This window comes from Lepidochelys kempii, chromosome 1 (assembly GCF_965140265.1).
Source record: "Lepidochelys kempii isolate rLepKem1 chromosome 1, rLepKem1.hap2, whole genome shotgun sequence".
Lineage (NCBI taxonomy): Eukaryota > Metazoa > Chordata > Testudines > Cheloniidae > Lepidochelys > Lepidochelys kempii.
Genome location: NC_133256.1, coordinates 217,240,593 through 217,266,360, shown reverse-complemented (window position 1 = coordinate 217,266,360; position 25,768 = coordinate 217,240,593). Strand labels below are relative to the sequence as shown.

General features: G+C 45.9%; 1 protein-coding gene across 3 annotated transcripts; it reads right to left on the bottom strand.

The window, feature by feature from the left end:
• FKBP4 (FKBP prolyl isomerase 4) lies at positions 1–25,096 on the bottom strand. 3 transcript variants are annotated; one of them, XM_073313980.1, is made up of 11 exons: positions 24,906–24,975; positions 22,580–22,734; positions 18,898–19,042; positions 17,048–17,190; positions 7,454–7,574; positions 6,810–6,966; positions 4,676–4,766; positions 3,127–3,210; positions 2,037–2,222; positions 1,262–1,501; positions 1–695 (listed from the first exon to the last, which is right to left on the bottom strand). In XM_073313980.1, the coding sequence occupies exons 2-11, from the start codon at positions 22,616–22,618 to the stop codon at positions 585–587; spliced, it is 1,317 nt and encodes a 438-aa protein (XP_073170081.1). In that variant the 5' UTR covers positions 22,619–22,734; positions 24,906–24,975; the 3' UTR covers positions 1–584. The 3 variants fall into 3 exon arrangements, with proteins under 3 accessions (XP_073170081.1, XP_073170071.1, XP_073170090.1); XM_073313970.1 differs by lacking the exon at positions 22,580–22,734 and having other exon boundaries at positions 24,906–25,091; XM_073313989.1 differs by lacking the exons at positions 1–695; positions 22,580–22,734 and having other exon boundaries at positions 1,348–1,524; positions 24,906–25,096.
• Positions 25,097–25,768: the final 672 nt, after the last annotated feature.

Sequence of the window (25,768 nt, the reverse complement as noted above, 5' to 3'; positions counted from 1 at the left end):
TTTGGGAGTTTTTCTGCTTTATTGCTCAAGCTTTGACTTCACAGTCTTCACCTTCAGCAATGTGCAAAGAACAGGCATAGAAGGAGGGTTACAACACTTACTCATGGGAGGGGGTCTCTGCTTTAACAGAGGCAACAGCAAGGAGCAAGGTGGAGGCGGAAAAATTCGGTGCAGTGATTTGTTCATAAGTCTCTCAGGTGAGGACTCTCTCGGGAAAGGCAGATTGCTTTAAAAGAAAAAATCAAATGGGTTTAGGAAGCAGGACTGGGATTAGAATGAGCTGGGACCACAAAACAAGAGACACACCAATGGCAGAGTGAAATGAAACTGAGCAGAAGGAATCCTGACAGACCTCCCGACAACAACAGAGGGCTAGAATGAATAAATAAAGTCCCTAGGATTACACCAGATCTGGGCCACCACCGAGTTTCCTACATAGACATACACATGAAGCTGTAAATGACTGCGGTGTCGTGGCCCCAGCCTCTGCTCCCCTGAAGCCACCATCCAACCAGATAGAAAAATAAAGGTCTAATTCACTGGAAATTCTTCAGTTTACAAAACTAATGGAATTGGGTTTGTTTTTATGCTTCTGCATCAACTTGTGATTTATCTTCGGCTCCGTTCTGTTTGTCTTCTTTCATGGTTGTGTCATCTTTACAGCTGCCACTGGTCTGGAGGGTATCAGCTTCAGGCTACATGGGAGACAATGAAAAAACTGAACGAAACGTTTACCCCTTCCCCATTCCAGCAGCTTATCACTATAACAGAGATTAATTTGGTGCTCATCAGCAGGATATCTGGGCTCCCTAAGGGGCTCAGCTGAGACTCAGGCTCTCTCATGCAGAGACCATGCACCCTGCTTCCCTAAAGTTTTATCAGTCAGCTAGGAAAACAAGTGCAGTTAGGGAGGCCTGGGCAAAGAGGTGCTTCTTGCAGTGCTTCCTAAACAAGGCCCGGGTCATGCAGGGAGCAACAACATGCACATGCTTCCGACTCTATTTTGGCTCTGAATGACGAGGATTTGTAAAAGAACATTTCCAATCTACACAACTCCCTGTGCTGCTTGGCTCTGACAACGTGGCCAAACATGGTACCAGAGGGCTGCTTCCATTCTCTGCAGATGCGGTGCTGGGGAGTCCTCCCTTTGTACCACTGGCAGCACTGAAGATGGCAAGCAGAATGCCCCAATCCCTGTTGCCTCTTTTCCCGCATGTATCCATTCAGTTCTCCCAGAGTTTTGCGGTGTGCTACCACTTACCTTGGCACCCTTGTCTGCAAGCCTCTGGAACATGTTGGCATACATCTTCTTCTCTCTCTCATGCTGCTCCCGGATCTTTTGCTGACAGGCTAGTAGCTGCACTTTGGCTGCTTTGTTGCTAGGGTAAAGTTGTAGCACCTTCTGGAAATCTGCCCGGGCCAATTCAAAGTCATTGACAGCTAGATGGGCCTCGCCACGCCGGAAAAGGCCTTTCTCGTTGCTGCTGTCCAACTCAAGCGCCTGGATAGGAAGGGAGCAGCAGGCTGTAGTTTGGTTTCAGGAAATACAGCCAGACAATCAGCAGGAGACACTTAAGGGATGAGCTTGCTTATTTTACAGGGTAAACACTCCAGGAATTCTGGGCTTGGTAAGACAAAGGGAGGCAGTGTGGTTTAGCAACTAGGGCATCTGACAGGGAGTCAGGAGATGTGGGTTCTAGTCCTGGCTGGGTCACTGGCTTCCTGTGTGACCTTGGGTAAGTCATCTAACTTCTCTGTACCTCCGTTTCCCTATTTGTAAAGTGTAGCTTACCTTCCTTTCTAAAGTGCCTAGAGATTCTCAAACAAGAAGCTATTAAAAAATCCCCCCCAGGGAACGAAGATGGAAAAGAATAATAATTTCCATTGAGGAATTTGATATATTGGCCCTTCCCAGGGGTGGACGCAGGGTAAGAGAGGCACAAACCCACCACAGTGATTTCTGTTGCCCAGCTAGTTACAGCAAGATCCAGATGCTCTGCCTACTTTGCTCACTAGGGTGTATAAAACCTTGTTACCTTGCTGCAGTTTTCCAAGGCCAGTGAGTACTCCTTCAGCTTCAGATGGCACATGGCCAGGTTAAGGAGGGCAGCAAGCCTCAGGCTCTTGGCCTTTGCATCATCCTCTTCAGAGAAGCCTGTTTCGTGCTCCAGCCAGGATGCAATCTTCTTGTATTGTAATGTTGCCTGTTTGTACTTCCCTTCCTGTAGTCAATAAAGTTGGAGTTAGTCCAGCTCCACCCTCCTCTTCACAACACTCCCTACTCCCTTTTTCAACCCAGGAACAGCTACCTTAAGGTGAACAGAGAAAATTTTCTGTGGCCAAACTCCACACAAGTGCTGTACGTGAAGACAAAATCACATACTAATATGCTTCTGGGTGGTTGTGCACAAATCACAGGAACAGGCCAGAATCCCACTGGGGAGCACAGTCCCCCATGAGTGCCAGATGTCTGAAACAGAGCAGGGAAAGACAGGACACCACTGTCCCCCCACTGCCGCAACTGGTTAGATGCAGAGAGCAGGGAGCATGCTGTACTCTCTGAGCGTAGTGCAGCTACCACTCTGGCATGTGTGCCATGAAAGGCCCCAAGAAGAAAGCAGCCATGACAGCTAAAACTCCTCCTGGCGACCCCAGCTGTAACATGGCTGCTTCAGGCCCCCCTCGGTGGGCAGAACCTTGCCCATGTGCAGCACTGTCTCATAGCAGCAAATTCAAGCATTGTAGCTTTGCCACATTGTTCCTGCACAGAGGAGAACTCCCTGTAGAGCTGCAAAAGCCCCAGGGTCACTAGCCCCAGACATATAAGAGAGAAAAATACCAAGTGGGTATACCTTGCAAGGCTCCACCTCCAGCTCTTTGTCCCCAGGGAAAGTGCAGAATAGACACTAAGGAGAGCTCCCTAACAGGACAAAAAAACCTCCAAGGCCCATCCTCCAGCATCCGAGAAAAAACTAAGATAAGTACCCCTATCTTCAGCAGCACATTGCATGCAACATGCCATCAATGTGTGAGACAGCCCTGCAACAGGGTCTTCTCCAGCACCAATACTGACCTGTAGCAGGGACTGGGCAATGCTGACCACACGCAGGGAGGACTCTAACTTACCTTGAAATATTGGGTGCCTCTCTCCTTCACAATGGAGCTTTGTTCCAGCTTCTCTTCTGTATTCATCTCCCAAGATTCCTTAGCCTGTCCAGACAGAAACAGTTCAGTCATCCATCAGATACTGGAAGAAACTGTGATGCTGGCAGACCAGGTGCCAGTTCATGCCAAGGTATCCATGTCTCAACTCAACACTGACAAATACAGAGCTGGAATCAGTCTGGCTCAACTGTGTGTTAGTATTGTTAAAACAGGTATGAGAATTGTAAGATTGTGTTCAGTGTTTACACTTTACTAAATGCTTGTGAGTTGTTGTAGACGTTAATCTCACTTAAAACATCTGTATCTCGTACTGTAAGATAATATTTGAACACTTGTATTGTGAGCCTCTGTGACTGTGTAAATCACCAGACACGAGAAAGACATTAACTAGTGTAAAGTGCTGATCTCCAACAGAAGAGGTTACATCCTACCCAATGGGAAAGGTCCATTGACACCAGACATACTATTGTGGGATGATAAAGAGGACAACGGATGTTTGTTATTTTGCCTCTTCACCCCTCTCTCCCTGTGAAGATGCTGAGCTTGCACCTCAGAGCACAAAGGATAAGAGGAATCAAACCCCAAACAGAAGGAAATCTATGCTGCTTGAACTGTGGGGGGCAAGGTTTACTAGGCGTAAGTGAGAGATCCCCAGTGCTTAACCTGGGTTAGCTCTAAAGGTCGTGTAGAGCTTGCTTATTATAGAAACTTCTATTACTTTTCAAAACTTAAGATTTTAACTCATTTGTGTATCTCTTTACCTGCTTTAACCTTGTAAATAACTCTTGTTTCCTCTTCCTACTTAATAAATCTTTAGATAGTTTATTATAGAATTGCTTACAGGTATTGTCTTTGGTGTGAGATCTAAGGTACAACTGATATGGGGTAAAGTGACTGGTCTTTTGGGATTGGGAGTGACCTGAATATTGCTGTGATTCTTGGTATAAGGGACGATCTACCACAAAAGTACGCTCACCTGGGTGGTGAAATGGATTGGAGTACCCAAGGGGACTGTCTGTGACGCCATGCTTAGGGCTGTTATAGTGCCTGAGGAGTTTACACTTGATAATTGGTTAGGGAAATCTAAATATAAACTCACAACCAGTCTGGGGTTTGTGCCCTTCTTCCTAACAGTCTGCCCTGAGGTTGGTACTCAGGCTCTTGAGTCACTGCAGGCAGCATTACAGAAATCAATCAGTATGTGCTGCATCTTTTTATGGGGTAAGGAGAGGAAGGAAGGCATGGAAGAATGGGTGGAGGTATTGCCACTGAGCATGAGGGAACTGGATTACAGCAGGAGAGATGCTGCTCAAAGCAGATGTGGGTCCACTGAGAATATAGGGGATTTCGTCCAAGGATTCCTATTCCCACTTCACCTTCCATAGGTTTATTATTTTTCCCATCCTCAGCTGATCAAAGTTCACCTCTTCCTCCTGCTCTCTCAGGCAGAGCCTGTATCCACACACACCCCTTTCCCCATCCCAACAGGACTTCATCCCTTTGTTCCTACCTTTTCAAAGCTTTTCAGTTTCACTTCATATTGCAGATCTGCATTTGGAGGGATCTGAAACTTCTCCTTCCCAGCACTCCCAAAACCGTAGCTGTAAGAGAAATAAGTGGCTTCTAAAGAATCCAGCTAGACCTGTTCTCTGTTAGGGAAGCAGAAGCCAAGAGAACATGCCTATATAGATGCACCAAATTCGCATTTTGCTCAGTGTTACCAAATACACAAGGGCACAAGCAGTTTTTGCCTAAAAACAGCAGGGGTGCGGCCGGGGTGACTGTGTGGGATTGGAATGCAAAGTCTTTCATCTATAGGTTACCAGTTTGTATCGATTTTGGGTCAGCAGCCACCCGAAGTCGTTACCATCTCATGGCTGTTAGATGGCCTCTATGAAATGAGTTTGCTGGTCTCAGTTAAGTTCCTAGTGGATGTGACCACACCATAAAACTACTGGTAACTGGCACAAGATGCCTCTCTTGTTGTGAGGCCAAGAATTTAATGAGTTTGGACACTGAGCTATCTCCTCCCATCTGAAGGTAGTCCCTCAAGCTCAGGTGCCAGCATGTCGGATTGGATGAGCATGTCTAGCTGCTGCCTGTTCTCTATCCATTCTGAGAATAAACAGAGGACTCTGGTCCCAACTGCTGTTTAACCTGCACCATTCACTAGCACTAGATTCATTAAAATATTTCAAAACCTAAAACAAGCCAGGGCTTGCAGGAAACGGAGGACAAACTTTTCTCTTGCTTGCAATCCTGCTATGAAGCCTGCATCTCCCCCTTTCCACAGAGAATCTGTCTTATTTCCTTGGAAAGGGGAACTACTACTTACATGCAGGACCATCAAAAAAGCTGCAGTAGCTGGCTCTCCATATTCCAGGCCCAGCCATTCTCAGCTCACACAAGAATGTGTATCTTCGAAACAGCTCCCATGGTGGATGCAGGGTTTGGACAGAAACTGGTCTTGTTTCGGAGAAAGCAGAGAGATTCTTTCTTCTCCCCAAAGGCCTCACAAAATGTTCATAGCTGTTCTATCAGCAAAGGGATTTTCTAACAGCCTCTCTCCTAACCTGAGCATCTGTGAGCTGGCTATTTTCTCACATCAGACTGGCCAAAAGGCTGATCTCAAGAACGGCCATCCTCTACCCCCAGCTCATTCACATGCATCACTGTATGCTGAGTATTACTGAGGTAAACAGCTTATTAAGAGTCAATAAAGGGCATGCACATTTATACAAATAGGAACAGCATGTGAAGTCCCAAGGGCTGGGATGAAAATGACAATGGCTGTGAATCCAAGCGCTTCAGAGCATAATAACTCTCGGGGGGGGCAGGAAGGCACTGACCACCACAGTTTTGTGCTGAATAGTTAGGAGCAGCATGTGGTTTTTACACCTCTCCCTAGCCCCTGAAGATGGCTAGACTATCGCTCTGTTCTGGTACAGCAACCCCTATGTTCCTACATGAACTCTTTAGCCAATGCTACTTTTCCACCCCAACAGTGCGGAATGCAGTCCATGTCCACCCACATTCCAGTTTGGCTGCTTCTTCAACCGGAGTTTCAGCTAGCTAGATACTTCCCAGGTATCAGGTTTCTGGGGCCATCCAAATTTTGACCAGGGTATTTTGGGGGGTGAGGGGGCAGAACTAAACTAATCAGAAAAACACACCCACTCCGTTGAGCTACAAACACGCCCAGAATAATCAAAAGACAGAAGTACTGGGGCCACAGTCATAGTCTAGTGCAGTGGTTCTTAACCTTTACTTCAGCCTGCATGCATCCCTTTGGTTCTCAAAATATGTTCTCGCACTCCTTATAAAAATCAAAATATGTTCTTGCACGCTTTATCAAAAATCGTTGAAGTAGGTCAGTTCTTTAAACCTAGATATATTTTTTGTTTGTATATTACAGTAATCGTTAAAAAAATGTATAATGTTATCAAACACATAGGTTTGATGAAACAAAGGAGTTATACTTATGTGCCTGTGCTTAATTTGTGTTTTCGATGATTTACCTTCTAAGAAAATCTGGCATGTCTCGCACCCCCAGAAAGGGCATCTTGCACCCCCCAGGGGGTGCATGCACCCCAGGTTAAGAACCACTGGTCTAGTGAAACTACTGGAGTTCAGCAGATGCTTACCTGGGTTTGAGATACACCACAGATTCCTCTGACTTCTCCATTCTCTGAATTGCTTGTTCCAGGCCAGGAGGAAGGTCATAATTTTCTCCTTCTCCAATCTCAAACCGCAACTCCCGCTCGTCAAACACTCGATCTCCATGTCGACCTTCTAGCTGTACTGAGATACAAAAAAATCCCACAGGCAGGTTAGAGGGTATCTAGAGCAGCAAGAGAGAAGCTAGCAGAGGGAACCAGGAGAATGCCAGGCTTCCTTGTACTAAGCAACTTCTTCCCCTTAAAAAGACTGTCTGGGCAGCAAATGTAACATCTGGTGCTAAACCCAATAAACCCTTTCACTTGCACATCTGGGTTTTCTTCTTTGTGCAACACTGAACAAATGTCAGAACCTTCCCCATGCTCTCTATCTTCCTGAAAAATGTCTGGCTCTTCTTGTCAAGGAGGGTGGGCACCTGGGCAGCCCTACAAAGCCTCCTGAGTCCCCAAGTCAGGTTTCTGGTAGAAGGATAAAAGCTGTCCAGCAGCAGAATGAGAGGTGGTTTTGGAATGGCTCCTTTGCTACCTAGTGGCCAGCCATCGCTCCTGCTACCCACGCACAAGGCAACCTCCTTTAATAGTCCTGCATTTGCCCCCTGAAAGAGATTTACTCTCTACAAAGGCTCCCTCGTTGGGCTTGGAGTAGCCTTCGCCCTTCGTACGGATTCTTCGGATTATTCCGCCATCTTCATCCTCTGTGAGATCCTCTCCCTTAAACTCAAACAGCTCTATCTGCAGAGAAAAGGACAGCCTTACATTAATTCCTGTAGTGTCAACACAGAGCTCTTATGGAGTTCAGTCTCTAGTCATGAGAGGAAAAGCCACAGCAGAGAGGCCTTTGAAAATCCTGCTGCCCATAAAGGACTGTATGTTTCAGGCATCAGACAACCAAGGCTGGGAGATATGATTGCTTTCTATAAATATATCAGAGGGATAAATACCGGAGAGGGAGAGGAATTATTTAAGCTCAGTACCAATGTGGACACAAGAACAAATGGATATAAGCTGGCCACCAGGAAGTTTAGACTTGAAATTAGACGACGGTTTCTAACCATCAGAGGAGTGAAGTTTTGGAATAGCCTTCCAAGGGAAGCAGTGGGGGCAAAAGATCTATCTGGCTTTAAGATTAAACTCGATAAGTTTATGGAGGAGATGGTATGATGGGATAACATGGTTTTGGTAATTAAATATTCGTGGTAAATAGGCCTAATAGGTGAAATTCTGTGGTCTGCGTTGTGCAGGAAGTCAGACTAGATGACCATAATGGTCCCTTCTGACCTCAGTATCTATGAATCTATGAGTGCACTTGCCCTTCTGCAAAATGGAGTCAGGGCAGCTCAGGTGTTTGTGATTATATCTAGCCCTCTAGTGGCTGGAAGCCCCCAAAGAACATAAAAGCCTGAATACTATGGACCATTAACAAGCTTTGTGATCACACAGTTCTGACTTCCATGTACCGTTTAACTGACAACAATGATGCTGTGTGAAGTCAGGATGACACTTTGGGCGAGATCCAGCCCTCATCCTTCCACAGGCTGTTTAAAAGCAGTGTGTATTTGTGTGGGAGAGGGTAGGGGGGAGCGTTTACATCAAAAACCCCTTGGAACACAGGCAACACAGCAGAGACAACATTAAAGACTAGCATTTTAAAGCCTGATGGACTTGCTCATGGTTGCTGCTTTGGCACTGAGGTAACGCGCTGGAACTCAGTGCACTACGAGTGGGCATGGCCAGGACCTGCTCTCAGACAGGACTCTAGAGGGAACAGAAATGTTAACTGGGTCAGGGCTGGACATGAACTAAAAAGAAGAGGTAGAAATGGGAAAGATGGGCACAGAGAGCAGGGAGTGAGGGAGAACATGCAGAAACATCAAGTGCAGCTATGTCAGCTGAAGCAAGCTGCTCACTTGCAGCCTGATCCTGCTCTCACTGGCATCAATGAACAAACTCCTATTGACTTCAATAGGCACAGGATTGGAGCCCCAGTTGAGACAGATTCCAAGGGGCTGGTCCCACGGGATCAAAGGAAACCCAGGAAGAGCTCTTCAGGGGTCTAGACAGAGATGAGACTCAGTCCAGCTTTATCTCAGCTGAACTCAAGTGATTCCCAACCTATATTCATTTGCCCTCCTTCTCCCCTTGTGATGGACTGGTGAATGCGGGTCCCCCATCCTCCATATCATCCTTCTCCTAGGCCTTAGCACCCTTGCTGCTCTCATTTTATTTCCATCCATGTTCTTCTCTAGCCTTGCCCACCCTGAAGTGAAGGGGGCCAGGTTGGGAAACACTACATTTCAGGTGTACCGAGAAGAGAAGGGTGAAGCCAAACCGACTCTGAGCGTGTAGGCGGCTGGAAGGGAAACGCAAACAATTGGAAATTGACCTGGATGGAACATGAACCTGAGTTCTCAATGATAGTGTGGCATGAGAGTCTAGTTCCAGATTTTTAAGAATTGATAATTCTTCCCGAGGTACCTGTCTTGGGTCATTGTTGGAAACAGGATACCAGACTAGATGGACAAGCAATCTGATCGCCTATGGCAAGTCTTATGTTATGACAGTGGTAACAAGAGGTTGTTTTGACCAATAAACATGCTGTAGTGAGACTGATGGTAAAAACAAAGAGTATAAATGAGCAACACAGTTGTTTATAATCAGCCTTGTTTAGACTAATGCACCCTGTTTTAAGATGGCAAACGAATTTGCCCAAGGTCACCGCGGTGGAGTCCCACAGAACAGACCAGAATGTCTGGATCTGGAAAGGTGTTGACAGTTGTAAACAACAGAACACTGTTCTACTTGCACAATCTGATGAGACTTCTCTCTTGGGACTTTCTTTTAAGGGATAATTTTGAGCTGTGATCAGCCTCTGATTCCAGTTAATTCTTTCTCAACTTGTTTGGGCTCCTGATCCCAGATTAACACTCTGACCAGAGAGAAATGGGAGAAAGACCAGACTAGGACAAGCCAACTTACTCCACAACACTTTGCTGATGACAAGCCTCTGTCCCTGGTTCCGTAAAGAAGTCAAAACCCTATGATAGCATATATCTATCTAGCTTTTTCTCACACTGTCCTAGCCCTCTCTGTTTTACTTTCGAATACATATTGAATCTGGCAGGAGGAGGGAAAAATGAGAAATGACTGCAGCCTGTGACCAGTGCCAGATGCTGGCAGGGTGAGGAGACAGCTGCTCAATCTCCAACTGCACACTCCTGAACCTACTGTGTACAAAGCCAGTCATGAGAAGGCACTTTCATTTCTGTTTCCCACTAACCCTCTTCCAGAATGCAGTGTGTTTCTCCCTCTTTTTTCCATGGCATGTGATGTCACTGCAGGGGAGCTGGGACTTTCTGATTGAGATACTGAAGGAAGGGATTCGCCCCTCCCTACAGAAAAGGGAATTCATAGATACTAAGGTCAGAAGGGACCATTATGATCATCTAGTTTGACCTCCTGCACAACACAGGCCACACAATTTCACCCACCCACTCCTCCGAAAAACCTCACCTATGTCTGAGCTATTGAAGTCCTCAAATCGTGGTTTAAAGACTCCAAGGAGCAGAGAATCCTCCAGCAAGTGACCCGTGTCCCATGCCCCATGCTACAGAGGAAGGCGAAAAACCTTCAGGGCCTCTTCCAATCTGCCCTGGAGGAAAATTCCTTCCCGACCCCAAATATGGCGATGGTCTGAGGCATAACAGCAGTGAGGGGAAGCAGAGGAGAGGAAGGAGCAGGCTGAGGTTAGTGAAAAGCGGACTTCAGTTCAGAAGAGAAGCAGTTGCTTTTTGGAATTTCTCCCCTAAGGCTCTCAGGAAAGTCATTTGCATCATATTACTGGAACTTATTTCAGCCTCCCAGGCTGCTCAGCACAAGCATTTGGAAGATCAAACACATTTCTTCCCAGGCAGAAAAGCTGTAGTGTATTTGCAGTCTTTAGTGGGTTAGAATCAAGCTGAGCCACTTAAAATGATTACAATGATTTTCTCACCAGAGCTTTAATGTTACTTCTCTTTTTGCATGAATAAACTGCAAAAAAACATTTCAGTCAGAGAGATCTGGTATCCCCACAGTGCCTGGAGAGGATGTGGGGTACTGTTGGCTCCTGGGCCTTAAGGTATACAAGACAGTGGGCCAATTTTATTTTTTGAGCTAGTAGATCAGAACAATGCAGCATTTTTCAGTGGGATGGGGAGGAATACAAACTCATCTCCTTGATGCAACTGGTATTCTTATCAAAGTCCCTCCTGGGGATATAAACCAGGTTAAATGTTCTGAGGCAGATTTTTACCATGGGAGGGAGGCACTCACATGATGGGGCAAAGAGGGAGGAGATTTATGAGGATTCCATCGTAAACTTCCTCCCCAGACATTCCATCAGGGGGAACAGACCACAGCTCCAAGCCAGGGACCATGCACATCCCTACAAATCCACAAGCACATCCATGCAGAGACCTTGTGGTCTCCACAGCAGTGCATTCCAATGGAGTCACCCAGCCAAGGACTCTTTCAAAGGGAAATCCCTGGCCTGGAGGAATGAACTCAGCCCAAAACTATCATTTTTTGTTAGGAAAGTCCTCAAGGAGGGGAGGGAGATCATGTGTGCATTGGGAGGTGTTTTAGGGGGGCTCCTAGCAGAGCCATAGGAGTACTTTGTTTTGCAGGTAATTGACAGACTTCTCCAATCTTCAGTTGCCACAGCAATGTCCCAGGCTTTTGATTGCCTCATCAGAACAAATCAGAGCCTCTGGACCAATGCTCCTATGAATGTGCAGGAATGAGCATGGTTTCTAGGTAAGAAACCTGTTGCCTTTTCCCCCACTGGAACATCTGGGAAGGAAGGGAAGTATGCGATGGAATCTTCACACTACAAAACATGCTCCCAGACCTGCCTTAAAAGGGGGAATCCCTGGCTTGGAGAAATGAACTCAGGCCAAGGCTCTATCATTTTCTGCTAGGAAACTGCACAAGGAAGGAAGGAAAGAAAGATGTGCACCTCTCCACCCCTGCCCCCAACACAACCACTTCCCCAGTGTTGACAAAGAGGCAGCTGACAGCATCCTCCTTTTCCGCTTTGTATTCACCTTGGGGATGCTGGCTGTTGGAGGGGGAAAAAGAGGAGACCTCTCTGCTAGGAAGGATAATCTGGGCTTGGAAACACAGACACCACAGAGACTTCGGCCTAGATCCTCAAAGTTATTTAGGCACCTAACTCTAATTGATTTCAATGGGAGTTCGGCACCTAAATACCTTTGAGGAGCTGGACCTTCTAGCTTCACCACGGGTGATTCAAGGCCACTTATATCATGCTGCAGGGTGAATCAAGGCATTATTTAAAGTAGTGAGAAGGAAAGGGCATTGAGTGCAGGGCAGCCTTCCAGAGAAACAGAGGCCTTTTAATAACAATAACAGGCAGCTGTTTCTATAAAATGAAGGGTTGCATTTTTTTTGGTTTATTCACAACTATATAACCATAACATGTTACACAGATCCCCACTTAAGGAAGCATGGGCAATTAGGGAAAGGCTGAGATTCAGCTATACCTGTGTTATTGGGGACTTTAGTAGAATGGCAGCGGAACACCTGAGCTCAGCTTGTCAAAATTTATGTAAATAAAATACAGTCAATCTCATGTGGAGTTCTCTTTCAAAGCATCTAGAGGAGCGAGACACAGATTTTCATATTCATGAGCTAGGAAAGTAAGGAGGAAGTGTTTCAGATCACGTTCATGCTATCAAAGATGCTTCATGCTTGTTGCTACTCATTCATACTGTACTGACAGTGAACATGTCCATTATACTTTTTTGGAATAAACTTGTATTTTAAATTTTCCAACATCAAAAAGAGGTTAATAGAAGGATGCCCCACAGAGCTGGTTTCAAATAGAGGCAGGATCTTCTCACTTATATATTTAACTGTGCCACACATGATTGCTGGCAGCTAGTATGACTAAACCCATACCTGGTCACTAAGTTGAACTCTTGTGAAATGCAGAGACTCTGCCTTGAGCTAAACCAGGGATGGGCAAACTATGGTCCGTGGGCCAGACCCGGCCCCTCAGGGATTTGGATCCCGCAGGATTGCCCCCCATGGTGCCGCCAGCACCACGTCCCTGGGGCCCCGTGGGGGGGGGAGGGGGGAACCACGGCCAATGGGAGCTTCGGAGGCGGGAGCCACACACAGCCTCCCCTAACCAGCCCTCCATACAATTTTGGAAACTCTATGTGGCCCTCAGGCCAAAAACTTTGCCCACCCTTGCATTAGAGGACTGTAACAGTGGAGGTTTAAGCCTTCCAGCATTGAAGGTAGCTTCCTTTTCTCAGGCTATCTTTATAATTCTGCTTGTGTGCACATGCACTTGCAGACACACACAAAGATGTATTATAGGGAACAATACACTGTATACATGCATAGCCCAATAACCTAATACAAATTAACCACAATTAGCTGGAGGGAGAGATCCTGAGTAATGATTGCCAGGTCTTTCTTTTAGGTCTAGATTGTGACCCCATTATTCCCATTAGCAAAAACAATTAATTGCATATGTAGCCCTGTTAATTCCAGTGGACCTACTCACATGGGCAAAAGCTCATCACTGGGAGTAAGGTTTTACAACCTAGCCCTCACTCCCAACAGTCTCTCCCCATCATTCTTCTGCACTAGAAATATCTCCATGCAGACAGGTGGTTTAGTGCGCAGAAGTTAATAGGGGAGAGTGAAGGAAAGACATGTGAAAATGTCACACTAGATTTTATTTACATTCTCAACCGTGTTGACCAGCCTCCACTTTTCATTAAAGATGAACTGAAAAGATCATTAAATAAGACAAACTAATGACTATACTTTTATAGTGTTTTTACATTTTAGAAGTCACTGTATGAACTTTGGCCTGGTCTACGCTTAAAACTTGACATTAACTATGTTGGTATAGTTAAAGCAGCAAAGCCCTCTTGCAGAGAGACAGTTATACTGCTTATGCTGATGTAGCTTATGCTGGCTCAGCAAAGCAAAATAAGCTTTACCAGCCGAAGACACTAATACCAGTATAGGTGCATATACACTAGGTTTGTTTTTTTGCCCACATAGATATGTCAGCAACACACTCCCCCTATCCCTCAACAGACAGGCTATGCCGGTAACACTTTAACATAGACTATGCTTTGAACTAGTTAGTCTGACACCCTTGTTAAGTAGGCAAGTAAAACCTCCTTGCCTCTAGAAAAACTAGAATGAATGACTAATTCAGAACCAGAGTCCGTTTGACCTGCACTCCTGCCTCTTAATGATGAATCATTTAAATAAATGAATGTAATAATTGGGGAAAAAAACAAAACGGCATTTTGTGTGTTTTTACAAGGGAGGCAGCATTGTCTTCAGGGAACAGGAGATTGTGTTCTAGTCCCACTCTGCCACAGAATTGCTATGACAGTGGGCAAGTTGTTAGCTTTGGTGTCTCTTCTCCTCCCGCCTCCCTCCTGTAAGATGGAATAATGTTAATGACTTTGTAAAAAGTCATCTCCCTCTGATGGGAACCACCACAGAAATGTAAAATATTTTTTACTTGCAAGGATCTCAGTTCAAATTCTAAGTTTCTCCTGTTCAGCTGAGAACATCCCAGAAACCAAGCAGGGAGCTACATTCCTTCCAACAAGGGTAAAGCTTTCCCAAAGTATGGCGAACACATGGATAGAAAGATGGTCACATGGAACAACTCCACCCCCTCCCCCAGTACACACACACTTCTATTCACAAACCCAGAATTCCCTTATGGCAGCTGCAGCAACTGCTCACGTGGAAAAAGTTGTGATAGGAAGAATTACAATACAAAGAACAAGATTTAGCGACTTAAGTTTTGTTCCTTTTGACACGAGTCAATTTTCCCCTCCTGTCCAGTCTGTTCCCCTACTCCGCACCCTCACTGCGGATATGTTGCCCAACTACTTCATTCCCTCCCCACCCAGCCACTCCTCTGGTCTTGGTGGCTGGTAGGCTCTAATTCCAGGGTGGCTCCAATATTTGAAGGCTGCTCCCACTTCCTCTTATGTAAGAGTGGCTCCTCATGAGGCAGGTAAGTTGCCTCCTTCTGTTTCCAACTGCTTTTACAGGCCTCCAGGCTGCTTGCAATAAAGATTCTGGACACCCGTAGCAGTAGGAGGACGGGAAAAGTGCCAGCACTGAGGCCAAGATCCACAAATGGACTTAGGCACCTCTATAATCCACAAAACCACTGCTTGGCTGCCACCTAACCCTGTAGGTACCTAAACTCACTCAGCACTTAAGTGTCACTGAAAAAGTTCCCTAGGTGCCAAGTTCCTGCCTCTGGGCGGGCACGCTGCTGCACGCTCACTTGAGAAGTCTGGATGCCCATCCCCCGTCTAAATCCTCATGTGATCCTTGAACCTGGGGAAGGTAAGTGTTGCCCACACCTACCTCACTTTTGAGTCCTAATGCAGTGAGCATGCTCACTAGATCAGTGCCCACTCAAACTAAGAAGTGGTGGTGGTCCCTCCCTTATAGCTTTGTGTCCTGTGGTTAGAGCACTCATCTGGGACATGGGAGACCCCAGTTCATTTCCACCCTCTGCCTAATGGAAATAAGGGATTTGAACAGGGGTCTCCCACTGCTCAGTTGAGTGCCCTAACCACTAAACTATGGGATAGTCGGATGTAGGCCTCTCTGCATCTCTCCTGTTGAAGCTGTTCCATTTTTAATGAGTAATTAAATAGTCACTGGGGTAGGTGGACTAGACCCAGGGTCTCCCATATCCTAACCACTAAACTACAGAGGCCTTCTCTCTCTGTCTGGCCTAATGCCTATCTGACAAGCAGCTTTCCCCATGCATTGTATAAGGAGCACAGGCAACTAACCCAGGCTTTTTGGATGCCAGGGATTTTTTTTTTTTTTTTTTTTAAACAAACACTGATGATTGCAAAGCTCAAGTCCCTTTGTGGATCCATCTCTGCAGATCACCAGTATACTCTGGACCACATTGCAACTGCTCCCTTACATTACTTTAAGGATTAGCAAGATATTTCATTCTTGCAGAAGAACTACAATTCATTGTTTTAATGCTACTGATAAACTCTGTGAACATCTCAATTAGAGCTCGTCTCAATTTTGGAACAAAGTTGGTTTAGACTTAAAAACCCTAAACTGTCTCTCAAGTTGTGTGAAATTTTGTAGCAAGAACTGTGTAGCTCAAATACTTGTCTCTTCCATCAACAGAAGTTGGTCCAATAAGAGATATTACCTCACCTACCTTATCTCTAAGATTTGAAGAGACATTTATCGTATCATTGTTACTGTTAGTGGCTTTTTGAGTGAATGAAAAATTTATAGTTGTTTCAATAAAGTGAAAAGTAGGTCTGATTTGAACCCTGCAAAATGGAAGTGGGTTCTAAACTTTCATTTTTCAACTACTTCAAATCTTAACCAGTTTTCTTCTTTCACTGTTAAGATCCTTCGATAGGAGACATATACAATTTGTAAATGCTTTACTAAAATTAATTATGCCTCTGAGGTAAAAAAGCACTAGGGTAACTTGCAGCACTTCAGTGTAGACATTACCTATGCCGATGGGAGGGTTTCTCCTGTTAGCACAGGTAATCCATCTGCCTGAGAGGATAGAAAAATTCTTCTGTCCACCTACCACTGTCTACACTGGGGATTACGCCGGTATAGATCCACACCTCTGAGAGATGTGGCTATGCCAATGTAAGTTCCCAGTGTACACCAGCCCTTACTCACATTTTACAGAACCCCCTAACTTAAGTTACACAGGAAGTCAATGGCAGCTGGGAACAGAACCCCGGATTTCTCATTCTCCCACTTTATATAAAGGAGTATTTCACTTTTAATGTATTATTTTGGACTGCCAATAAGGTACTGCCTTCGATCCTACCCTAGAGTGAGCTACACCTCTATGTCATTCTCCCTGATGTCTGCTACCAGATCTAGAGTGTAGACCAGATGAATAATAACAGGTCACACAGTTCTCTCCTCCAGCCCTTTGGAGATGGTCCTGGATTCTGAGGGCAAGGACCATCCCATTCTGTTCCCACTGACGGACTACCCTGTCTTCCAAGCTAATGAAGGGAATTTACAGATAAGCGTCACCTTGTGGAATTAAGATGCACTCCCTACATTCTACTGCAAATGCACCATCTTTCTTATACAACGTGTAGTCAATGACAGTCCCTACTTACCTCAAAAATCAGTGTGGCATTGGGAGGTATCTTAGGAGGGCTCCCAGCAGAACCATAGGCATATTCTGGTTTGCAGGTAATCCGACAGATTTCCCCAATCTTCATAGTTGCCACAGCAATGTCCCAAGCTTTGATCACCTCACCTGCACAAATCAGAGCTCAGTCATACACTTGGTAGGCACATATCAAAGAAGTGTGAGATACTGGTCATTACTATTAATATTTATTTTACACAAACACCCAAAAGTTGATTGGGCACTTTATAGAAACTACAGACTTGATTCTGTTCTCACTTCAGCTTGTATACATCAGGATTAATTCCACTCAAGTCAAAATGTGGAAGTAATCAAAATCTGGCCTACAGTGCTGAACCCTAAATTGTTGCTCCCCTCATCCCCCAATCTTTTGTCTACACAGACTGCAAGCCATCCGAAGCAGGGAGCGTGTCTGAAGTTCCTGTCACGCTGCCAAGTGCTGTGAAATAATAATAATAAACTCTTGGAAGAGGAAGGTCTTAGAGTGTGAGATTTTTCATATTTTGAAAACAGACAATCCACAATGATGGTCCTTTCTCTTTGTACTTTATCAATTGGCAGAGGCCAGCACAAATGTTATCCAGATGTCCTTCAACATGAAACAAACATCTAGGAGAAGAAGCTCTGCTACTGCTGAGGACAGCTAGGGCACTAACTCCTTTAGACATCCCTAGAACTTGCCTTCTTCCCGCTACCCCTTCCCCTCAACCCACGCCTCCCCCCAAAAAGATAAAGTTACACACAATTATAAAGGAGGGAAAAGACCAAATAGGGGACTGAAGCCAGAGACCAAATAGGGGCCTGAACCTCCGACGACATGGCACCATCAAGCCCTCTTATTCACCACCCCATATCCAATTGGTACACTATTCCTGGCGTTAATTATTTTAGGGCAGTCAATTTTACCCTGTCCCCTAATTTTTAACTGTGCTGAAATTTCTGGGTTGACAAAATGTAAGTGCTAGGAACAAGACGTCTGGGAGAAGCTGGAGGTTTTGAAATGGTGGAAGAGGTGACTGGGCTTCTGGCATCAAGGAGACAGTTGAGGCATGCTTCTCTTCTTTCCTGGTCCCTTTCGACCAAGGATGACTTAGAAGTGTAGGGGCAGAGGGGCTGGTTTCCTCATTCTCTACCTCCACAGTTTGACAGCTGCCCCACTGCAACCTGCTCCAATATCCAACCACCAAAAATAGGCATGCTTGCTTGATGTTTCTTCCAGGATGAAAGGAGTGAAATAGCCAGTGTCGATATTTTAAGTTATCATTACAGTTCAGGGTGAATTCCCCACTGAGATGAATGTAACAGTTCACTTATCTAAGCTATTGTTTCAGACCATCTGCATTCTTAGGGCTTCTCTACATGGGGAAATTAATCCATATTACAATAGGATGTTATTTAAAGGGGAATAGTTTTTCATGATTAACTTTCTATGTGGGTGATCTTATTCCGGAATAAGAGAGCCTTATTCCAAATTAGCTTAATCACCCTGGAAGTGCATTAAAAAAAACTGAAAGAAGGCATTCTTATTCCATACTAGGAATGTTCATACAGAAAGTTAATTGGGCAGAATTAATCAGGAATGACTTTCCATGTAGACAAACCCTTAGGTAGGCATTGCTGCATCGACTACACTCCATTCTTCAAAAATTGTTGAATAATTTAAAAAATTAACATTTAGTTCCTGGAGCACAATTATGTAGGAGCTTTAAAATGTGCAATTATGGAACAATTATATGGAGCCACAATCATTATACATGGAGCCTCAGTGTGAATGGTGCCAAACAGACTCTTAAAACACAAAACATGGGACATTACCTTTCCCCAGGTCAAATGAGAACTTGTCTTTCCTGTCCAGGCTAGAGTCAAACTTTGTGCCATCCAGAAGCCATCCTGTATAATGGACAGTCACTTTATCACCTATCATGGGAGACTCTGTCCCAGTTCCTTCCGTCTTGATAACCTGAGAAAGAAATGCTCAATAAGTGATACTGAGCTGGATACAAAAAATACAGTTTGGATAACAAAGTCACAACTCTGCCATGTGTGTAACACTAGGCAGGCCTAAACTATCCTAAGAGGTAACGCTTTGTTCTTTAGATTAGAAATTAGGGAAAACAGCTCTCAGCTTCCCTGTATCTATATAGATTTCCTTGACAATACCAACTGGGGAGATTACTACCATTACTGTGTTCTATTCACCCTAAAATACTACCTGGCTACAATAAGCTATTCTTTCATTTGAACTATTTTGGGTTGGTAGGTGTACTTTTTGCTCTGAAAGACAAAGAACATTTTTGAAGCTTTGAATCTACAGATCAGGCACCCAAATATGTATGAGCCATCTAAATTTAGGAGCCTAACTATAGGCACCAAGTTTGAAAATTGCATCCTTAAAAGATGCATTAACTGTCTGAAAGAAAGCAAGTGAAAATATCAGGTTTTCAATGGAGGTGGTTTTTTTGTCTTTTTTTTTTTTTTTTTAACATGGTAACTGTAAATCCAACTACAGGATTTACCCAAAATGGGAAAGTTTAGGAGAGAGCATTTTAGCCCAACACTGGGGGTTATTTTGGCAGGGAGAGAAAGGTGGTCATCACAATTTTTCCCTATTTCATGAATGAGTGAGATTAACTTCCTCTCAGCCCTACTGACAGGAAATCCCTGACATACTCATGGAAATACTTCTATCCCAACATTGACCAAACTACTGTTAAATATGTTACCAAAGAGTTGCTTACATAATTGTTTCACAGCATAGTGCCTATTTAGAAAAGGGACACTCCATCAGCTAACTTTTCATTCCCCGGACTTTAAAGGGACATCACCCAAAAGTTAGGAAGTGCCAAAAATAAGGTAATCCACAAATCCTTAATTCTGTTTCCTTATGCATATGCTTTATGGCTGTCTTAACCACAGAGGTAGAACTTTATACTAAAGCGTACATGCAGTGAATGAGAAAGAAGCCCTCTCTTTTTCTGTGTGAGGACGTGTTCTAACATTAGATGGGGAGTTCGGACGCCTGGGTTCTATTCCCAAATCCAAGTGTTATCTAGTTGGGGACAGAGTTAAAGCTCTTAGGTTACAGAGTACTCATTCATCCGTGGACTCACAGCACTTTGTAAAGGTGGTGGTGTGGGGGGATATCTCCATTTTGCAGACATATCCAAATACACAGATTTGGCATATTCTTTCCAAGAAGCACTGCCACTTGGGCTCAATTCCCAGCTCGACAAGCAGTAAACTCCTTCAACCTCGCTGATCCTCTGTTACCCAATCGGTAATAGGGGAAACATTACTTGCTTTCCTCCTAGGGTATGAGGCCTTACCCAGTAATAGGAACCAGGAAGGTCTGCAAACGGAGGAGACAGAACTAGAACTAGTCCAGCACTTCGACTAGGCCAGAGGGTATTTGGGAAGAATGGAACACTCCATTTTGCTTGTGTTCCAGCTGTATCTGGAGAGCTACAGGAGGTTCAGAGGAGACAGGTGCATGTGCAGTGCAGCCTAGCAAAACCCAGAATGCCAACAGCTGTACAAACTCACCTGCACATGTGCTAATGAAGACTATCCCTAGAGATTATAAATCAGGACAGATTTTCATTGTAACAGTAGGAGACAGGACTATCTTCCACCCAAATTTTGACTTCCTTCTTCCAACTACTGGGAGACTACGACTGTCAGAAAACATCCCCCTACCCCCCCAAACTAAAAAAAAAAAAAAAAAATGTACACTGCATGACCCTCCAACAGCTTTATTCTTGAAAAGGACTGAACTGTAGCACCTAAGGTAGACCACAAGCATAGGAAGTTTCAGTCCAGAATGGTAGAGTCTGACAGACTTACAGCAATTGACACAGAGTGTTATAATAATGGAAAGCCACCAGTGCCAGCTATAAGAGGAAAATATCCCTTACTTGTATAGATTTATATAAGGAGAGAAACCTGAAGGCTAAATACAGCCCGGGAGCCACTACATGATGGCCAATAGCTGCCATCCCTCCTACCCAATCTGAGGGTTGCTTTAAAAAAAAAAAAAATTGCTGGTGAACTAAGACAAACAACTTCATGACATCAGTCAAGAAAGACAGAAGTTCAAGCAACTGCTACGGTTGTAGGCCTCCATTTTTGGATTTAGGTAAGTATATGTACATGGAAATAAAACATAGTCTTTGGGTCTTGGAAAATTACGAAAGTAGCCTTTGGTGTCACCAATTGTATATCTTAGATTTAGATTTCCCTCTCCTGCCCTTTAAAAAAAAAATCCAGATCTGAATTGTCAGAAGTGGCTATTGATGTTGGGGTGCCAATCTGAGATATCCCTGAAGTGGGGTCACTCTCAGAAAGTGCTGGGCACCCACTCTGAAGAGTCAGGTTCCTTTAAGATGTCTCGTCTTGGGCACTCAAAAAAAATCAGTCATGCCTGACCTTGCACAACCTATGTATGGTTTACTTTTTGTGCTTCATTCAGTTTGGACAATAGCAAGTTTCACCTGCAATACCTGACAGTGTTGTCAATTTCCTACCCTGAATGAAATGTTTACATTTTCCTTCCAGTAGAACCTTAATTTTTCCATTCATAGTATGACTGTAAACTTCTCCTTACGCTCTCATTTTTAGGTTAATTTATTGAAAAGCCCATGTGCCGGGCCCAAACTCCTAGGCTACTTCCAGAAACACCAAGGTACAGCCATTGGGTCTGATTATAATCTAACACTGCTGAGAAACGGAAACAATCGCACTGAAATCTAGGGAGCTATTACCAGTGAAAAATTGCAGTATGAGAGATCAGAGTCAGGCCTGCTGATTTCAGTGGGGTTATGCCACACAAACTGCCAGTCTGAAGAATCTGGACAGGTCTCCAACACTGAGAAAATCCTATTGTTTCACCCCTCCCAATTCTGCTGCTCCTAAGTCAATACACAAAAGCCCCTTGACTAATTATTAGAGCCTCTTTAGCTACTACAGAATTATAGCATTAAGAACAGAGGCAGACCACAGTGCTCTTCATGCTAGTTCATGCAGCCAGCTAGCCCATGATCCCTACCAAAGTGTATCTGCATTTGGGCCAGTAGGGACTGACTCCCCTCACACCCTGGAGACACGGTCAGGAGTGACTTCATAGGAGTGCCTGGGCCTGGTGCTCCAATTCTATTATAACTCCATGGACTTCTACTGATGTAAGAGAGCCCATTATGTCTGTCTTTCTCTCTCTCTCTAAATAAAAGCCTCCTGAAAAACTGTTGGATGAACTTCATGTCTCCCTCACACCGTGTCGTGGCATGGATGCCATGACTCTTCTGTTCACTGTCTTTCCATCTCTCCTTTTCGCTCAGTTTTTTCACAACCACCACTTCCTTCAGGTCCTGTTTCACTCCCTTCACTCACTGGAAAGCTTGGGGTGGGGACAAAAGGTACTGTTCTTGAGCCATGGCCTTGTGTTGTGGGAGCTCAGACACAAAGGCTGGATCAGCAGGCTACTCGAGTCCATAGCCTGTACCTGAGAGCTGCTCCTGTGGTGAGCTGTATCTTGCACCATCCTTCACAGGAACAGAGAGGGAAAGTATGTGGCTTGCTGCTTTGCCCATGGCAGTGCAGTAAGTGGTGACGCAGCATCCCTCAGGTGCACTCCTCTGCTCAGCACTCCATACCCTCCTGGCAGGAGAACACTTTGATGATCTTGTTAAAGTCCTATTTTCCTACTCTTCCTTCTCTCCCCAACCCCACCCCCAGTGTAGAATTTTATGGTTTGTGAAATAACAGTCACCCAAATCCATCATATCTCAAAATCTTAACAGGCATCATGCACTGGGAGGGGGTCAAAGGACACAACAATCTGAGCTGTGCAGCTAACTCTATGGAGTGACTGCATTTTAGCCATCCCCATACACTCTATGTAAACTTCAAATAAACCATGCAAGTGCCTGCAGTTTCCATGACATGTGAATGAACCCCCCTTCCCCATTACAAAAACTGTGTACAGGCCCGACTCTGCCCTTGTTTCCATGAACACAACACTTCTTGGAGGACACACTTGATCCCCTAGGTCGTCCAGGATTTTGTTTTAAGAAAAAAAATCCATGTCAGCTCTGGTCTGGGAAAGCAGGCTAAAAGTCTACTGGTTTTCACTATAGATAGGCCAGGGGCTAAGAGAGTAATGCCCTTTTAGTGCAAATACATTTACGTTAACACATCTGGTTGCAGGATAGACCCAAGGAAATCCACCCAGCCCAAAAGGAGGGTGGACAGTCTTTCATTCCATATAGTCTTTAATGGTGCAGTGTCTGGGTGCCCTGACTGACCAGCATGCTCACATTTCAACAAGACTAACCATGATCACCAGAACAGACTTTTGAAAGGGATTCTGCAGTACAGCCCTACAGTGGGACTGGGATCCCGTGGGTCCTGCTGCCATAATAGCGGGAACGGACAAAAAGTACTTTCTTGTGGGCAGTACTTTCTTGGGTGGGGGTGGGAAACAGACTGCAGTAATTTGCAGGAAAACACTAAACCTCTAACCAGTTCACCATGTAAAAAAATACATCTGAATTCCATTTATATTAACCGACTGTTTTTTGGGTTGTTGGTTTTTTGTTAAGTAGCATGGGGGAATTGGTCTCTCCTATGGGACTTGAGGAATCTAAGATTTTTGTGGGTGGGAGTGGGATAAAAATGCAAGAAACAATGGAAGAGCAAGTGGAATTTAAAAAGAAAAAAAAAGTCCTGTACAGGGCTCTACTCCGCAGTCTGGGTGGAGAAAGTGGAGAAGCAATACCAAATAAAGAAAAATGAAATAAATAAATAAGAAAAAAAGCAAGAAAGCTAGCTACACAGGGTTTGTAAATTCAGAGAGTAAGAGAAGTCAGATTTCTGCCATTCTGGGTAGAGTGATTGGAAGCACCACTGCAGTCAGCTTGGCAATAAGCCATGCCTCTTAAAGCAAGGGCACAGGGACTTGGCCCAGCTGAGGGCTGCATTTGCAGCTTGCCAACAGCCCACATCTAATCTGTACAAAATTGATATATAGCAGCCTCCCCTCTCTCTTTTTTTTTTTTTAAAGCAGGGAGGTGGGGCCCCAGGTGACTAGAGGTCCAAGCATGCGGTGTTCCATCTTTGTCTGGGGGGAGGCCGTTCACATCAAGATAGAGCACCCCCTTCTGGAACCTTCTCAACTGCAGTAAATCAGCAGAGCGCCTCGCATTTCTGCGGAACCAGACCCATTACACCAGCTAAAGACGTAGCCTGCAGTCTCTCCCGGGGATGCATCTGGCTCCCACGGGCGTGTCTGGGCCCCTATCCCTTGTAACGTGCAACTCCAGCTGCCTCCCAGTCTCCAGGCGGGGCTGGGGCTGGACCCACTGGATGCACCCACGGTCTGTGCGCGGCGCGGGGGGGGAGGAGAGGGGCCCCGCGCCTGCGCCCCGGAGCCCGCCGCTGCCCCTTATGCTGCGCCCCGGAGCCCGCCGGCTGCAGACACGCACGTGGCCGCGCGCTCGGGAGGGACCGCAGCAAGAGCAGAGGCTCCTAGGTAGCCGCGGAGGCTGTACCAGCCCCCGGCAAGACGGGCTGGTAGCCTGGTGCCCGCCCGGCCTTTGGAGAAGCGGCGCGGGGGCAGCGTTCACACGGCAGCCGGGCCTCGAGTTCTGGAGCGGGGAGGGCGGGGGCCAGGCGCCGGCTGCTGCCAGGTGCGTCCCGCCCGGGCGGGCCCCGGCGCTGCACCTTCCCCCCACCCCACCCCCACCCCCCCCGCGGCCCGGCCCGAGGGGGGGGGGCGCTCGCGTGCGTCCCCGGGCTCCGACCCCCCGCCGAGCCAGCCCCCGCCTTACCTTGAGCACCCCCCCGTCGCTCTTGGGGGTGATGTCCGCGCCCTCCACGGGAGCCCCCTCCGCCTTCATCTCCTCCGCAGTCATGGCGCGGCTCGCTCCGCAGCAGGGGGAGGCGGCGGCGGGGAGCAGCGCAGGAGCGAGGCGCGGCAGCGACAGGAGGCGGGACTGAGAAGTTTCTAGAGGGACAGCAGGGTCTTCTAGTGAAAGGCAGGGGAGCGCCGGGGGCCGGGTCGAAAGTCCGCACGGCACAAGCGCACGAAAAACGACGGTTAACAGTCCTAGGGGCGGGGAGCCGCGAAGAGGGAGAAGAGCGGAGGCAGGTGTGTGGCGAGCAAAGCTTTGTGGCTGTGTGTGCACACTGCATGAAGGGTCCCGCAGCTGAGAGAGAGAGAGTCCTCCGTGTTGTTAAAAATCACAGCCTGCACAGTGACAGGGGATTTATGGCTTATTACAACATCTGTAACCCACTAACCACCCCCCACCCAGCTGCTTCCTCCCCTTTCTTTCCTTCCTGGACACATCTTAACAGGCCATCTCACCTTGAATGGTTTCAGAGGAGCAGCCGTGTTAGCCTGTATCCGCAAAAAGAACAGGAGGACTTGTGGCACCTTAGAGACTAACCAATTTATTTGAGCATGAGCTTTCGTGAGCTTGCATCCGATGAAGTGAGCTGTAGCTCAGGAAAGCTCATGCTCAAATAAATTGGTTAGTCTCTAAGGTGCCACAAGTCCTCCTTTTCTTTTTGTTTAAGCAGTGACACTCTGAGTACATTTCCCAGTCCTGAAGAAGAGCTCCGTGTAAGCATGAAAGTTGGTCTCTCTCACCAACAGAATTTAGTCCATTAAAAGATATTACCTCACCCA